This window comes from Clinocottus analis, unplaced genomic scaffold (assembly GCF_023055335.1).
Source record: "Clinocottus analis isolate CAN_PGR_092001 unplaced genomic scaffold, fCliAna1.0.p SCAF_6, whole genome shotgun sequence".
NCBI lineage: Eukaryota > Metazoa > Chordata > Actinopteri > Perciformes > Cottidae > Clinocottus > Clinocottus analis.
In genome coordinates this window covers 9,220,847-9,236,678 of record NW_027176218.1, presented here as the reverse complement: position 1 = coordinate 9,236,678, position 15,832 = coordinate 9,220,847, and the positions used below count along the sequence as shown (strand labels likewise).

Below are 15,832 nucleotides of genomic sequence, written 5' to 3'. Positions count from 1 at the left end.
CTGATGTCTGTGTGTTGTGTTGTGTTGCCCTGTGGTCCGCTCCTGAAGAGAAGGCCAACGATGGATGAGCCCTGTCTTCTCTGTGCTTTTGTCCTCTATGGCGGGTGAATCACAGACCTGTCAGCAGGACAGCACCACGGCCACTGAACACTTTCTCTCGTAGCGGAGACAGACGTCGACCACTGTGGCCGTGTTATGAGGCTTTGTGGCCACAGTGGATTTACTCATTAGGTGCTTATGGTTTTAGAGTTTAAGAGGCTTCATGAAGACTCTTCATGTTGCTGTATGAGCCTTTGTCACTGCTCAAGGCTAGTATTAAAACGACTCTTCTGTATTTGGGTTTGTGGGTAGATGGGGTTTTCTTTATATAAGTTGTGTTTGACACTTTGTTTACATTGGCTTCTTGTCAGGACTTAAAATGTCCTCCTTCCTCTCTCTCGCTCTCTCTCTCTCTCTCTCTCTCTCTCTCTCTCTCTCTCTCTCTCTCTCTCTCTCTCTCTCTCTCTCTCTCTCTCTCTCTATCTCACACACACACATACACACACACACACACACACACACACACACACACACACACACACACACCTCCAACTCGGTAAATATTCAGCTAATGCTCTGTGGAAGTGAGGATTCAAAAGCCACCGGATGAGATGTTTTTAGAAGCACAGTGCTCTTTCATGTACCAATGTGGATCCATGGCGAGGGTGTTGTACAGTGACTTGTGACAGCAAAATGTTGATTTTTTTTTTTTCTTTTCTTTTCTTCTCTGCAGCTCAAATCGAAATAATTCCCTGCAAGATCTGTGGAGACAAATCATCAGGCATCCATTACGGCGTGATAACATGTGAAGGCTGTAAGGTAAGCATCGAGAGACTGGGGATGTTTGTGACGTGTGTGTGTGTGTGTGTGTGTGTGGGTGTGTGGGTGTGTGGGTGTGTGTGCGTGGGTGTCTTTGTGTGTGTGAGATGGGCAAGAGAACTGAAAGAGGGAAGGCAGGGAAATTTGATGAGGTAAAGAAAGTTGCTTGCGAGGAAAAACGTTTATGAATGTTGCTGAAGTTTTACAATGATTTGGAGAGGGACTGCGAAGTGTAAACACAAAGAACATGATCATTAAAGTGGTCAAGCACCACAGAGGACATCACAGAAAAGCACAATTAGTAGGACAAAGTCATCCCTCTGACTTGCTCTGCCTTTCCCTCCCAGGGACATGTCTTTTCACTTTTCTTTTCTGTTTTTGCTTCTGCTGCAGCATGCTCTTCTTGAAATAAAATGATCAAAAGGAGAGTGCTTTGAATTATAGCAGATTGTTGGCTGTTTGCTACAGTGTGGCTTCCATTGAAGCCGCCTTTTGTACTGTTTCAAATGCACCAGCCATTCACAGTGAGGGGAATTTTGTGCTTAGAGTGTATTCTTGTCCCAGTGCTTGTCACCAGGCACATCATTAGCATTCCTCAGCCAGCCTGCACCTTTGCTGTTTACTCGTGTGTGTGTGTGTGTGTGTGTGTGTGTGTGTGTGTGTGTGTGTGTGTGTGTGTGTCTGTGTGTGTGTGTGTGTGTGTGTGTGTGTGTCTGTGTGTCTGTGTGTGTGTGTGTGTGCGTGCGCGCACGGAAAGAGAGGTTCCTGTTCTTCCCAGTGCTACTCTCCCTCACACAGGAGCTGGAAGGAACAAAACACTAAAGAATAAACTGCTGAAATCTATCTTTAATGATTGCTAATTAGTCCAAGGCAGAAAGCCCTTTAATGATATGTGCGAGTACAAAAGTTTGGACCATAAATCATAGCTTTATTAAAGAGTGCTGCTTGTCACTGGCAGTTATAGCCTGTTTCCATAATGGCTTCCATTATAAAGCAACTTGGCAGCTGTCAGCTGTTTTCTTGTAATTAAACAGCCAATGAGCAGCTAATTAAGACATATGTGTATGGAGCAGTAGAGTGGGGCATGTTAATGATGTGCTGGAATCAATTCATTAAGTCAAAGGATGAGGAATCCAGTCGGTGTGCATTCGCAATCCTTTAGCACTGCACATGCCAGTGCTGCGTTAATCAACACTAATAGCCCCACTGAAGAAAAATACCATCCACTGTTATCATTCCTACCCAAACACACCACCCTCCTGCTGTATACACTGGTGAAATAAAATACTCTTTAAATGCCAGATTTACCAGCCAACAGTAGTAGTATTATCTAATCAATTTGGCAGCAGTAAAATAAAGGTATCGCCACCAGGAATACATTAAATCACTATCAATCAGTAATGAATTTTGTCAGCATTACAACACAATAAAACATAAATTGATTCTTCACTCCCAGAACATGTTTCCTTCCACGGTGGTTCATCCAGCAACCTAAAGTTTCTCCATGCCCCTTTTCTGTACAGGGCTTCTTCAGGAGGAGTCAGCAGAGCAATGCGGCCTACTCCTGCCCCCGTCAGAAGAACTGCCTGATCGACCGCACCAGCCGCAACCGCTGCCAGCACTGCCGGCTGCAGAAGTGCCTGGCAGTGGGCATGTCACGAGATGGTAAGTGTTTGATGGAAGAGGTGGGCAGACCTAGCAGGGGGGGAATGGTGAATCAGAGGAGGTGAAGAGCCCAGGTTGAAGTGCCTGTGTGGGCAAGAATCTGCTCCGCTCTGAGTTTTGAAGCAGTACTTCAGGGATGCTGATGTGGACTCTGAAATATCAATGTCTTTTTATGAAGTTATTGATCGTGTTTATTGGGGGCCCATTATTTAAAACAAGAAACAAGTCAGGAATGTATCAGTTTAATTTTAATTTAGAAGAATGAGTGAGGACTGGATGAGGGAATAAATTAATAAAAAAAAGAAAAAGGGCATTGTTCAGTGTAAACTTCTAGTCACTATCTTCTTGCGGCAAAGAAGGCAACTTTTTTGATATGCCCCTACTCCTGGATAGAAATCTGGGGATTTAACACATAACTCTGTTTTTACTCGTAACTGCTTTTCACAAATACTGATATTTGTGCTTAGAGACAAAGAGAACAGACACAAACACACAGATAATGAATGCCATTATTCTCAAAGAGACACAACAGACGCATCCCAAGAAAATGGTGACATGAACATGTGTTCATTGTCTGCCAGTAGCAGGTGAGTGCTTTGTCTGTGGAACTAATTTGTTGCTGTGATAGAAACTAGGTTTGATGAAATAGGAGGCTGTTAGAGGTTGTCATTAGTGCTGCTGCAGCTGAGATGCTGTAATGGGAGCACACAGGTGGGGATGTGTGCTGGAGGGCTCCTGCTGGGCCTGGCTGGTCCAGTCTGGGCCAGTCCAGACTGGACTGAGCTGAGGAGATTATATCAGAACAAAGCAGATCTACGATTTAGTTTTTTTCAAACACACACATGAATTCACACAGAGAAGAGAAAACCTGAACAGACACTGAGGCTGGTATATCTTTATGCACACTACTTTGGTTAAATTCAGTTACACACACGCATACATATTCATGAATATGAATGAACACAGAAGTACATTAGCACTTATGAGTGCCTTTGCATAGACCACACACACACACGCACACACACACACACACACACACACACACACGCACACACAGGACAGACGAAGGTGACTCTTGCTTTCACTCAACACACCAGAGCCCATCTGCCCGCACTCTCTTCCTCGCCGCTTCACTCGCTTTCCACTGTGCGTAGAAAAGCACAGACACAAACACACATGCATACACACACACACATATGCGCATATACACACACTGTGACCGGCTGACATACTGCCAGGCCCCCAGATCTTTGGCCAAGGAGTCACATTCTCAGCACTAGTGTTTAGTCTGGAAACCTTGAAACAGAAAGCAGCAACTTAGCCTGTCTCCCATTTGAGTGGCTGGTAAGCTGTTAGTCACTTTGTCACTTCCCACTTCTGCCTCTGCACTTGTGAAGCTGTTCATTTTTTTAAATAATCTCTGTCATTAGTGATCTCCTCCTGAAATATGGAGATTTGCTTTTTTGTCATCAGTGTTCTCTATTCAAAGAGTATATCACTTTTACTGTCCTGTACATCAGTGTTGTGGAGAATGATGCAAATATCAGGCGTCTTCTGGTTTAATAGTAACCTACGACTTTAACATGCATGATTGTTGTTTTACTTTGTCAGGGGAGGGCATGAATTGACAAATGCTATCTTAATGTGATTTACAATTTATAGTAATTTAGTACAAGAATAAAAGTTATTATCACATGATTCTGCTTGATTTTTTGCAGTGTTTCACAGTGTAACACATGTTTTCTCCTGCTCACCACAGCGGTGAAGTTTGGCCGCATGTCGAAGAAGCAGCGAGACAGCCTGTACGCTGAGGTCCAGAAGCACCGGCTGCAGCAGCAGCAGCGTGAACACCAACAACAGCCTGGAGAGGCGGAGCCGCTCACACCTAGCTATGGCCTCTCAGCCAATGGCCTCACTGAGCTCCATGACGACCTCAGCGGCTACATGGATGGTCACACCCCTGACGGCAGCAAACCAGACTCGGCGGTCAGCAGCTTCTACCTGGACATCCAGCCATCTCCTGACCAGTCAGGCCTGGACATCAACGGCATCAAGCCGGAGCCCATCTGCGACTTTGCCCCTGGCTCTGGCTTCTTCCCTTACTGCTCCTTCACCAACGGAGAAACCTCCCCCACCGTGTCCATGGCTGAACTAGGTAAGTAGCAGGAGAGAGGCAGGGGGAGACGAGAGGACAGACAGCAAAATGGAGGAGGGGGGGAGAACAACTCAACCGTGGGGCAAACGACACAAAGGTTGCTTAAAATAGCAGGAGGTTGGAGACTCATCTCCAACACTCATTAAAAGAGCCTCTTTTTTGTAATTAGTTTCCATTAATTAGGGCCAATCAGGATCCAGCAGGGCAGGCGTCTGGGGAAATCATTTTTTTAGGCTCCCCTGTGCCCAGGAACTCCTTTTAACAGATGTGTTTTCAAAACCATTTAAATTCTTATACTCAATATTTCTCGCAGAGAAAATGTGACCTTTGTTTCAGTGAGTAACGTGGCGCCCCTCCTCCTCGCCATGCATTTGTGTCATAACTAGATTGGCTGTGCCTCAACCTTAAGTTATGAGCTTCCTGCAGGGAGTAAAAGGAAATGTCAACAAGCCTTTTCCCAGTCAAAAAAGCCCACGCGTATCTGCCTCTCCTCCTTTTTTCTTCAGTGAAAACATCTTCTTTTCCTGTGGCATATTTCATCATTGAGGTCTTCCCTTTCACATATCCTTGTGAGTAACATTCAGAACTCAACTGTGATCTTCTTGTATTGCAGAGCACCTGGCCCAGAACATCTCCAAGTCACACATGGAGACATGTCAGTACCTGAGGGAGGAGCTGCAGCAGATGACCTGGCAGGCCTTCCTGCAGGAGGAGGTCGAGAGTTACCAGAGCAAGGTACCCCGACCACAACCAGGCCCGTGCTGGCCTTCACAGCAGCAACACTAATCAAACCCATTGTTTTAAAGCAGATAACACATTCTCTGTCCTATCTGTTCTTAGCCCCGGGAAGTCATGTGGCAGCTGTGTGCTATCAAAATAACAGAGGCCATTCAGTATGTGGTGGAGTTCGCCAAGCGCATCGACGGCTTCATGGAGCTGTGTCAGAACGATCAGATAGTGCTGCTGAAAGCAGGTATGACAGCCTGTCAACATGGCCTGCTGCCGTCAAACTCACCCACCACCACCACCACCCCCCTCTGGCATTGTCACAAGAGCGTAGCTGACCTGACTGCACAAAGTCCTCTTCTTCACGCGCACAGACAGTGTCACAAAGAGGAGACCCCGCCCTGCCGGGTTCCTCTTTCTGCTTCTGTCGCTCTTTATTTTCTTCTGTTCCTTACATACATAGCAGGGACGGACACAACATTAGATAAGCAATGTGTTCCTGAGCTCAGATAATACCTATCATGACGGCTGCCATTCCCCTCTCTTTCCTCAGACACGGGTGATGTCTGCTTAGCCAAACTGCTCTCATGAAGACATACTTACAGAATATTAAATACAGCTATGCCTCTTTGCACACTGTCAACTATGTTTACGCATGAATTCGTATGCTGAAACACACATGCACACATACCGCACATGCAGCAAACAAACACCTCTCCTGGGTCTTTCCCTGAGTATTATTTACATTAGCACAGCCAATATGAATAATGAAATAAAGACTGAGATCCCTTGTCAGACATGACATTTAAAACAGTAGCATCTCCCTTAGAGGCAGTAATGGCTTATGTTACATTTTCTTGATCCTCTTATCAACTCCCACAGAGTGGTACAAAATTGTAGGATAGAATAAATTCCCTACCTATCTTGCTAAATAAAGGTTGAATGAATAAACACTGTCACTACTGAATGAAGCTCCATTTTTATCTGGCATGTCATTATGGAAGAATAGCCTTCTGTCTATGATATTATCATCTGCTGAGGTGTTTTTTTCATTCCCTCTGACGGCAGGCTTCTTTATGTCAAAGTGGTTGTGTTACTCACATTGTAGAAGAATAGCACAAAGCACAATCATGTGTTTTGCATCCCTTACTGATGTGTAACCGTTGGGGGAAAAAAAAAAAAGAAACAACTCTCAGATTCAGCATCGTGTTCCTGTCTGTCTCCACAGGCTCTTTGGAAGTTGTGTTTGTCAGAATGTGCCGTGCCTTTGACTCGCAAAACAACACCGTCTATTTTGATGGAAAGTATGCCGGACCTGATGTGTTCAAGTCATTAGGTAAGTAAAGTCTGTGTGCTTTGCACATTTGCATGCTGCTGTGTTCTTGTGTGGTTCATACAGTGTCTTACTGCTTTCCTTGGTGTAATAGCCAAAATTAGAGTCTGCTGCTCTGTTCTACACAATGCTGAAGGCCTGGAAGCAAATGCTAAGCACTCATCGCTGCCTCACCTGGCATTGCTGTCTCTGCAATGGTTATTTATGGTAGAACAGAGATGTTAGTAAAGCTCTGCTGCATATGGCTCCTGTAACCGTGGAATAAATACAGCCAGACGGAGTGTCTTTAGGGGAAGCGCTATCAAAACCATCATTGATAGTCTGATATAAAACATCTCAGGCGAAAGCAAATAGCATTCGTGTTTGACTGCCGTGACAATAGTAGGACTCTCCACCGTGTATTTCTCGAATTTCCAACTGCCTTCTGACTGTAAAAAAAAAAATGTAAATATGTCCCACGGCGGCAGTAAAAATGCTGAATTCTGGTTCTTGGTGTAAGTTTTCCGTTCCGTGTACCTCTCTGTTTGTGTGTGTATGTGAGTGAGTATGTGTAGCGGTCCTAGCTTGGAAAGTCCCAGTCTCCTGTGTGTTCTGCACAAAGGGGTCCACAGCAGGGTAGGCAGAGTGATGGGCTTCCCGAGCCTCAGTGGCATCCGCCTGTCTCTCTGTATCCCCGATAATTGATTTAACTAAAAGCCTCAATAGTGACCTCATTTTGGCTTGCATAACACCACCCCAACTGCCAAAAGTGACTCGTCTGGGAGGCAAAACTCAGTAAAGGCATTGCCTGTTCTGCTTAAGACGCTCCCATGTGCTGTCAGCATGCCGCTCTTTTTCATTCCTACCCCTTCCTCTCCCCTCCCTGTGTGCCTCTCTCCCAATAAAGATCAAGAGTGAATGTTGTTCTTTGGTCTTCCTCATCCTAAGCCCTCTCTCTGTGTCCTTTGCTGTGGCAGGCTGTGACGACTTGATCAGCTCCGTCTTCGAGTTTGGGAAAAACTTGTGTTCTATGCACCTGTCTGAGGATGAGATCGCCCTGTTCTCCGCCTTTGTGTTGATGTCGGCTGGTAGGTGTCACTCACAGTGCAAAGGGGGGGGAAAAAGGGAGACACACATTCACCACGACAAAGAACGCTGTTGCCCTCCTGTTTTTCTCTATCAATTAGTATCTGATATTAGTGGCGCTGCATCCTTTCCTGTTCCCATGAGCCAAGTTGACTTGGCTTTCAGGTGTGTGTTTTTCAGTAACTAACAGTTGTGATCATTTACCTTCCAGATCGGTCTTGGCTCCAGGAGAAGGTGAAGGTGGAGAAGCTCCAGCAGAAGATTCAACTGGCTCTCCAGCACGTCCTGCAGAAGAACCACAGAGAGGACGGTATACTTACAAAGGTACAGTGCAATGCCGTACACTCCATCCATTATCCCTGAAAGTTGCTGTCTGCTAAGCGTGCTCTGCGCTTGTAGTAGTGCAATCTCCCACTGTTTAGGATCTTTATCCAAAGGCCATAAACCATTTGTAGAGCTTAGACAGATTTCAGCGGAAGCCTTCATAATGGTTTACGTAATGCCTTTTTATCAGTGGAGAAGTGGCAATTTATCAATTGTACCAGCTCCATAATATGAAGTGTCAAGTTTTCCTCCTGCCTGAGCGCTTGTCTCAATATTTACAAGTCTGTTTGCCCCTGTGTGAGAGGGAATACACTGTAGGGAGGAATGTTTTTCACTACCATTGCTCCATGTCCTTGCCTCCCTGTGAATCTAAACAGCCTGTCTCCTCTCTCTCCACAGTTGATATGCAAAGTGTCGACACTGCGAGCGCTGTGCAGTAGGCATACAGAGAAGCTTACAGCTTTCAAAGCAATATACCCAGACATTGTGCGTGCCCACTTCCCCCCCTTATACAAGGAGCTGTTCGGATCAGACTTTGAGCAGTCCATGCCCGTTGACGGGTAGCAGCCCTGCCAGGTGCCAGTGTGCCCACCGTAGGGGAATGTGGAGGAGGAATCTGAGACACTTTATTGGTGCCCTGCACAAAACCAGAGCGGACAGATGGCACGTTGTTCAACTTCTTTTACTTTGAAGGGGAGGGCTTAGGGAGTTGATTCTCAAGGTTTACTTTATTGAATTTAGTTCTCTTTGGAAGACTTGTGGGACCCGACACCCCACGGGACACGAAGAGGAGATAGGGACAAATGATTTCTGTCTAGTTGAACTTGACCCTCTTTTGCGCATTTCCATCACGATTCACTTCATTTCATTCATTAATTTTCACGAGTATTTTCTGCATCGCTGTTGGTATAAGGTTACCTGTACATCTGACTTGTAATGGCATAAACTATTACTGAGTCACTTTTTGAATTTAAAAATAGCCGAAGACGTCTTCAATTTTAAGATAAATCCGCATCAGTATTATTTTTCAGATTACATTTCCAAAACAGTTTTAGTATTTTCACATTCGAAACTTCTAATATGGTCTTGTCGTTATCTCCCACAAACTGAAATGAACAGCTGACAAATGCGCACATTTTGGTCAAGTTCAGCCCTTTTTCTCTTGTGTTCAGTCGTATCTTTTGGATGCCGTTCTTGGAATGAAAACTCACAGCGACTTTGAGGGAGGGTCTGTCGGCATGGTGATGCAATCGACACCTCTCTATGGACAATCGTAAAAAAAAAAAAAAAAAGAATCATATAGAATTCTGGTAATTCTAATGAAAACGCAATGATTTTAGCTGTCAAAGACTCCATCCACCATTGTTGCATAGTGAAATCATGTAAGGCCATCTGCTATTAATCCTTCTCTGGACAGGTGCCCTGGAGAAGCACAGGGCACCAACACAATGAAAAGGGTCCATTCCACCTGTTTTATAATGTACTACAGGGTATATGGTCATAAGTACTTACTATACAGAAAAAAATAAATGTTTATAGAATCTATTTTAAATAACATGTATGATATTAGTAGTTAGACCATTCTTAATTGTTGAATTGATAAGGCACTTTTATTTACACCTTTCTTTAATTTAAGACTCGTATATTTACCTAGTGATGTGTTGCATGTGCACAAGAAATACAAGTTGAACCATGGTCACAGAGGCTAGTCCCGGGAGCTGCAGATGATACTGGTCTGGAAGTGTAAGGGCTGTCTGTTAGGATTGCTGGCGAGGCTGCTGGTTGGTGAACAAAGAGGCTCGGATGAGAAGGCAGGTTAGAGGAGCTCTGTCGCCTGTTACCTCACCAACGTGCACGACACCTTAAAATGTAGCTGATACTCCTTTTAGTGAGAATGCACACATACAACAGCCTACACACTTGTATTTGTGACATTCAAGTCTCTTGGCTTTCTTGATCTTTGTTATAAACAGACCTGGATTAAACAGCTGAAAAAACAGAAATATTTTAGAGGTATTGTTTGGTGAAACATTTGCAATACACCGGCGTTCATACACGACAAAATATGTAGTACTAATTTTACTTTGAAAAATGTCACGTATTATGTAAATCAGGCCGCAAGAAAACAGAAATGAAACATCGGAGCCAGGTTGTAAGCTCCACACAGAGACTGTAATCCAATTGTTCCATCTAGTGGAAGGTGAAGATACAGCAAGCAAGTTGACGGCCTCATGACAAAGATATGAAGTCTAACCTAAAAGCACATTCATGAGCGTCCGTCAAACTGTTCAGAACATTTTTTTGCAGTGTTTGAGTGACTTTATCTGCCTTCTCACCACAACCTCAGCCTCAGCAACACCACAACAGGACACAGAAGGAACAGTGAAGGGAAAGTGAATATTCAAAGCCTTGTCTGGTAGTAAAGCTTCTATTTTTGTAACATGTTTTGGTTCAAAATCTCATGAAAGAGAACGAGGGAGAGAAAAAGATGTCAGGTAGCACTTAACTATATTCCTGCAATAATTAGACTAGCTGTTGTTTGTATGATTAGGGAAGAAACATAAAAATGGTAGGACAAGTGCTATTTTCAGAATGCTTTGTTGTTGTGCTTCTGTTTTGTTGAGTGTGTCTTTTCTTGTCAGTGTGGTGGTAAAGTGGTAGAAAAAACCCTGGATGTGCCAAACAGTAGTCGTTGCTTCCGCTTTCCAATCTACTCGTCTCTAATGTAGAATGGATCCCTAAGACATTCCAGCGATCTCAGTAGCGGCTTCTAGAAATATCTTTAAAAAAAAAAAAAAAAAAGATTAAAAAAAAGAAAAAAATGATATCCCTTTAGAAACCCAACAAAGCATGTTGATACATCTGTCACCAACCGTAACATAGAATCCAGTTGTTTGTCTTTTGTTTTCTGTTCGCACACTATCATTCCTCAGCCGTGCAATTTGTACAAGGCGTTAACACCTTGTGCTGTCACCCCTCAGGGAAGAGTTTCTTTTGCGCTTTCGGTTTGAGAGGACATTTGTTTGTACTCATTAGGTTTAGTTTGTGTGTGTTTTTTGTTGTCAGGGATGTTCCATGAGAAGTGGTTAAGATTTCACATTTGAATATTCATCAGAACTTTAAATTATTGATGTCCTTTTCGGGGCCCAAGGCCACTCAAAGACCACTGCGCCCCTTTGGTCGAGTTCAAGAAAAATCTCATTTGTATAAACAACCAACCCCATCACTTTTAGAAAACCGCAATTTTATCAGTACACAGCATATTCCTGTCACACACACACAAAAAAAAAAATCTGTTTTGGTTTCAAACGGTGTCATCAGGGTCTTTAAAAATGATAACCCTCTTTGTTAGAAAAACCAAATATTCTTATGCAATACTAAATCTGTTGTGTTTGGGTTGTAGTAGATATGCTGTACCTAAGTAATAATTTCTGTTATAATCCAATGATATTTGGATATGCACAAGCCCTCTACGACTACAAACCTCAGTCTCCCAGCAAAAGAAACCCAGTCTGGAACACTGCTAGACAATCCAGGTTGAGCGGCCCAGTGGCCGATTGAGAGCAGCGAACGAGGTGTGAACGCTCAGGGAGGTAACAGGTAGACCGAAGAAGCAGCTCGCTTTCCTCTGGACAGTTGCAGAGCATTTGATTAGGTCTCATGCCAATTTATGAGATCTTTAAAAAATCTCTTCAAAGCACCCGATTGATGAGAGGAGGGGGCGTAGCACACTGAACATGCGGAGCATAGAGCACTTACTGTTCAGACAATTATTATTAAGAGATGGAGGTTTGGCTGATATCCTGTTATTTATTTCAAAAACTAAAAAAAATGTTTCATTGATTCAATTTTCTTAAGCTGTTGTAATATCGCTTGATGGTCACATAAAACAATCCAGTATTCTTCTCAAATATGATCAGCTAAGGTCTACCACCAAAATGGTTCTTCTCTCATAAAGTGAAAATGAGTTTTTCATTTTTGCGAGTGGCGTGTAATGTGTTCTACAATACAAAACAAGCAATATGCCTTGTGTTACAATTACGGGTCTCTACAGTGCAGTCATCATCCTTTTTGAATTGGCTTTATTCATTCAGCTGACTCAAACTGATGACGTGAACTCTCAGTCCAGAACAAAAGCCCCCGTCACTCTGTTTTCATCCTCTGTAGTTGCGATATTGGCAGAATAGCAGAACACGGTCTTCAAACACATGAGTACTTGTGTCTAACTATAAACTGCGCCTTCACACAGGCCTGTAAAGTGATGTCCTTCTGTATATTCTCACTTGATATATCCCAATTTAAGTAAGGGATTGATGCTAAGTGTGCTATTCAATCAGTGTATAGTATACAGTAAAATGTGCTTCTGTCTCTGCTCTGTTGTCTGTTTGTACAAAGCAATAGTGTGTATGTATGTGTGTATGTATGTATGTATGGATGGATGCGTGTGTGTGTATGTGTTCTCACAGTGTGTGAATAAAATAAACCCCAGACAAGGCTTTAATAATTACAAAGGAACAGGGTTATATGGACGAGGATTTTATTTTGGTCTTTTTTTTTCTTCTTTTTTTTAATGTACGATCTTGGAAATGCCATGCTTGATCCATCCATAATAGGTGTAGGTTTTAAAAGCATGACATAATGCCTTCAACAATTCATAGGTCTGCAGAATGCTGGGAGGCAACATTGACCAGCTTCACAGCGGAAACATGCTTCGCTATCTTTTCGGACAGCACGGCTATGGCCGGAGCTGAGATGAATTGAAATTAAATCTGGAGTGTAAATTTTGAAAATGAGTCTTCTTGGCCATAAATTGTGAAGATCAGTGTTATGTCACGCTTAAAGATGTGCTGGAGTGTCGGTGTGTTACCCCGAATTATGAGTCGGCTGTCACATTTTAACAGAACTCATTTTCCAAAGCACAGCTGATAAGGATTTATGATTAAAAATAAGTTTAAGAATATAGTTAAAAAAAATAAAATGAAAAGCAACTTTTAGCCATAATCGAATGTCAAGCAATAATATATGTCTGTGTATTATTTTTGATTATTTTGTGCATAATAGTCTTTGAACATCTGCATGTAAATACACCTCTTATTTATCACTTTTTGGTTTACTTTGTGTTGATTCTGTGGATTCTGTTGTTATGTTCCATCTGTATATTTGACCAGTTCTGTTCCCAGGTGGAGAACTAAGAACTTATTTTCTCACTCTTTCTCTCTCCCTCATTCTCAGCCGTTTATTCACCATATTTAATGTTATTATTGATCACATGTATAAAGGTAGCTTTGAAATTTCTGTCTGTATAGGTAAGAGGAAAATACTGCTACTAAGGCCTACCCAGTGAAACTATTTATCTGTTTATCAATTACACCATATTGTACGATAACTCTCTAGTTTCTAGTTTGCTTCCCTCCTTTAGGATTAGTTGGATAGAGATAGGGTGTGCTGACATTTATTTTGTGTTGCCCTGATGTGTGGTGCTAGGTAAGTTAATTTTGTGAACAAAGTATTGATTCCTAAGCCTGGCCACCCTATTAGTCCGTTCATTTCATTGCATAATAATGTATTATTGATATTAGGACTCAATAAATAATAATAATAATAAAAATGATAGTGGTAAAATTACCCGGCCAGTACCTGTATCAGTGTGCTCGTCTTGGGATAAGGCACTTATTTCCTTCTGAATTATAGCAAAGCTAGTATCTGCTAATTAACAAACTATTTAAGGTTGCTTTTCCAGTTTGTGGAAAAATGATAATATTCAAACTGAAACAGCAGTATTGTGTTTTTTTTTTCTTTGTCTGATTGTAAAAACCACTCACTGAGGCTATAGTTTGTCAGGTTTTAAGATACTAAATATTTACCTCTCTTTGTGTCTGCATAGTTCTTCACCTGATGCAGGGAAGTGGTGCTTGGATTTTATTAAACAGAGCCTCGGTATGCTTTTGTTATTCCCCATTTTAGACTACCGGTATCCTGAAACTGGTTTCTTTAGACCAGTAGCGTAAACCTCTTGCACCACATGAAGTGTTACAAATTTACATGAAAAGAAATTGCCATTTGAGGACAAAGTTGACTTTTTCTCTCCACTCTGTAGCAAATATCAGTGAGAATATGCTTGCAATAATACACAACGTATCACACTGAGTGCCTCTCGGTGTAACAAGATGCATACATGGTTTTGATTGTCATTTTTTTGTGGTTTTACAGACGTGTACTGAAGTGACGATGTATTTTGTACATGAGGATGAATTCTCAACTCTCACATGCTTCAAATGTTTTTCAAATTCTTTCTTTATGTGACGTTAATCATTTTCACATGGGTTGATGCGCTTGATGTTAAAGGGTTTCAATGTGTAGATGGTCCGTTTAGAGTGTACATGTCACCCCTCACTCCTTGTTTTTTAAGAAACGTAACCTGGGAAGTTTGTTTCTTGTTGATCTCGAATGGTCAAATAAATGCTTGCAGACAGAAAAGTTCATCTTTCTTTGATCAGGCAAAAACTAACAGGCAACCCACATTTCTTCAATTTCTGTTTGTTTTATATCAACTCTTTTTTTATTTCATTGAGATTTACTAATGCATTGTATATCAAATAGTTGTATGTATTTGTAAAAGAGGCATACGACACACCTGGATTTCTTTAATGTTCTGTGTTCAATGTGCGCTCAGTCGGTTGGGGTAACTTAATATGAAGGGTGGGTGGAGCAGGGGTGGATTCTTTTTCCATGCAAGGGCAGTGCAAATTATGGGAAAGCCGAAACTAGTGTGTGGTTGTCACACATTTCTAAGTCACACGTTTGCTACTGATGTTAAAATGGGGACAGATGATCATGTACCTTTTTATCCAGCTCTTTTGAACTCTCTTTAGCAGGTAGTCTATTCACAAACGTAGTTTTGCTCCTTCTTGTCTGATTCTTAAATATGAAAATAAGTATTTTGATTCATTTTGTAAATACAGCTGTAAAGAAAAATAAGAAATTTAATGTTGTCTTTTAAATACTTTTCATTCTAATATGAATGTTGTTATATTGTACTTAGAAACTGTACCTTTAATATTACCTTTATTAAAAGTGCATTGGACACATCGATTTTAGATGTGCTTTATGTGCTGTTATCCCATAATAAAATTTACCGCTTGTAATGGGCTTCTATTTCCTGACTATCTATTTACTGTCTCTGTTGTCTGGTCACTTTTTTTCAACCAAATTAATCAAATTGTATATTTTTGATTCACAATAATTTGATCAGGTCCAACCGTTTGAATTAGTGTTTCAATATTTAAAGAGGTGGTAGCCTCATCAATGGAACCGATTTGCCAAATTCTATGAACAAATATAAATAAATTAGTTTTATAAATGCATCTATATTTTTGCAACTGGCAATGGCAATCTGGATAAAGATATGGCATTACTTTAGCCACACACTAAAAATATAAATAACTATAACCAGTCAACATGTTTTGTTTATCTAAGACATATAACTATACACATATAAATACATCCATGGGTTATGATGCAACACCATTTTACCAATCTGATAACTTAATTGTGGTCACGACATTTATAAAATTTAAATTCAGAAAATGTTCTTGTTGCATGATGTTCATCAGTCAAAATGTGTTGATTAATGAGACTGAGCAATTATTTCCAATTACAGAAATATGAAAGTAATATTCCCTGCAAGGAATTTTAATGTGTCATTT

At 41.7% G+C, this 15,832-nt stretch overlaps 1 protein-coding gene across 2 annotated transcripts in view; it reads left to right on the top strand.

The window, feature by feature from the left end:
- The window catches only part of roraa (RAR-related orphan receptor A, paralog a), a 172,604-nt gene extending 157,334 nt beyond the window's left edge, over window positions 1-15,270 (top strand). For both annotated transcript variants that reach the window (XM_068602334.1, XM_068602335.1), the window contains 9 exons: window positions 773-858; window positions 2,382-2,523; window positions 4,283-4,678; window positions 5,292-5,413; window positions 5,519-5,651; window positions 6,633-6,740; window positions 7,694-7,804; window positions 8,014-8,126; window positions 8,526-15,270. In XM_068602334.1, coding sequence (XP_068458435.1) covers window positions 773-858; window positions 2,382-2,523; window positions 4,283-4,678; window positions 5,292-5,413; window positions 5,519-5,651; window positions 6,633-6,740; window positions 7,694-7,804; window positions 8,014-8,126; window positions 8,526-8,690 — 1,376 coding nt within the window. In that variant the 3' untranslated portion in view covers window positions 8,691-15,270. The remainder of the gene's footprint in view (window positions 1-772; window positions 859-2,381; window positions 2,524-4,282; window positions 4,679-5,291; window positions 5,414-5,518; window positions 5,652-6,632; window positions 6,741-7,693; window positions 7,805-8,013; window positions 8,127-8,525) is intronic.
- Window positions 15,271-15,832: the final 562 nt, after the last annotated feature.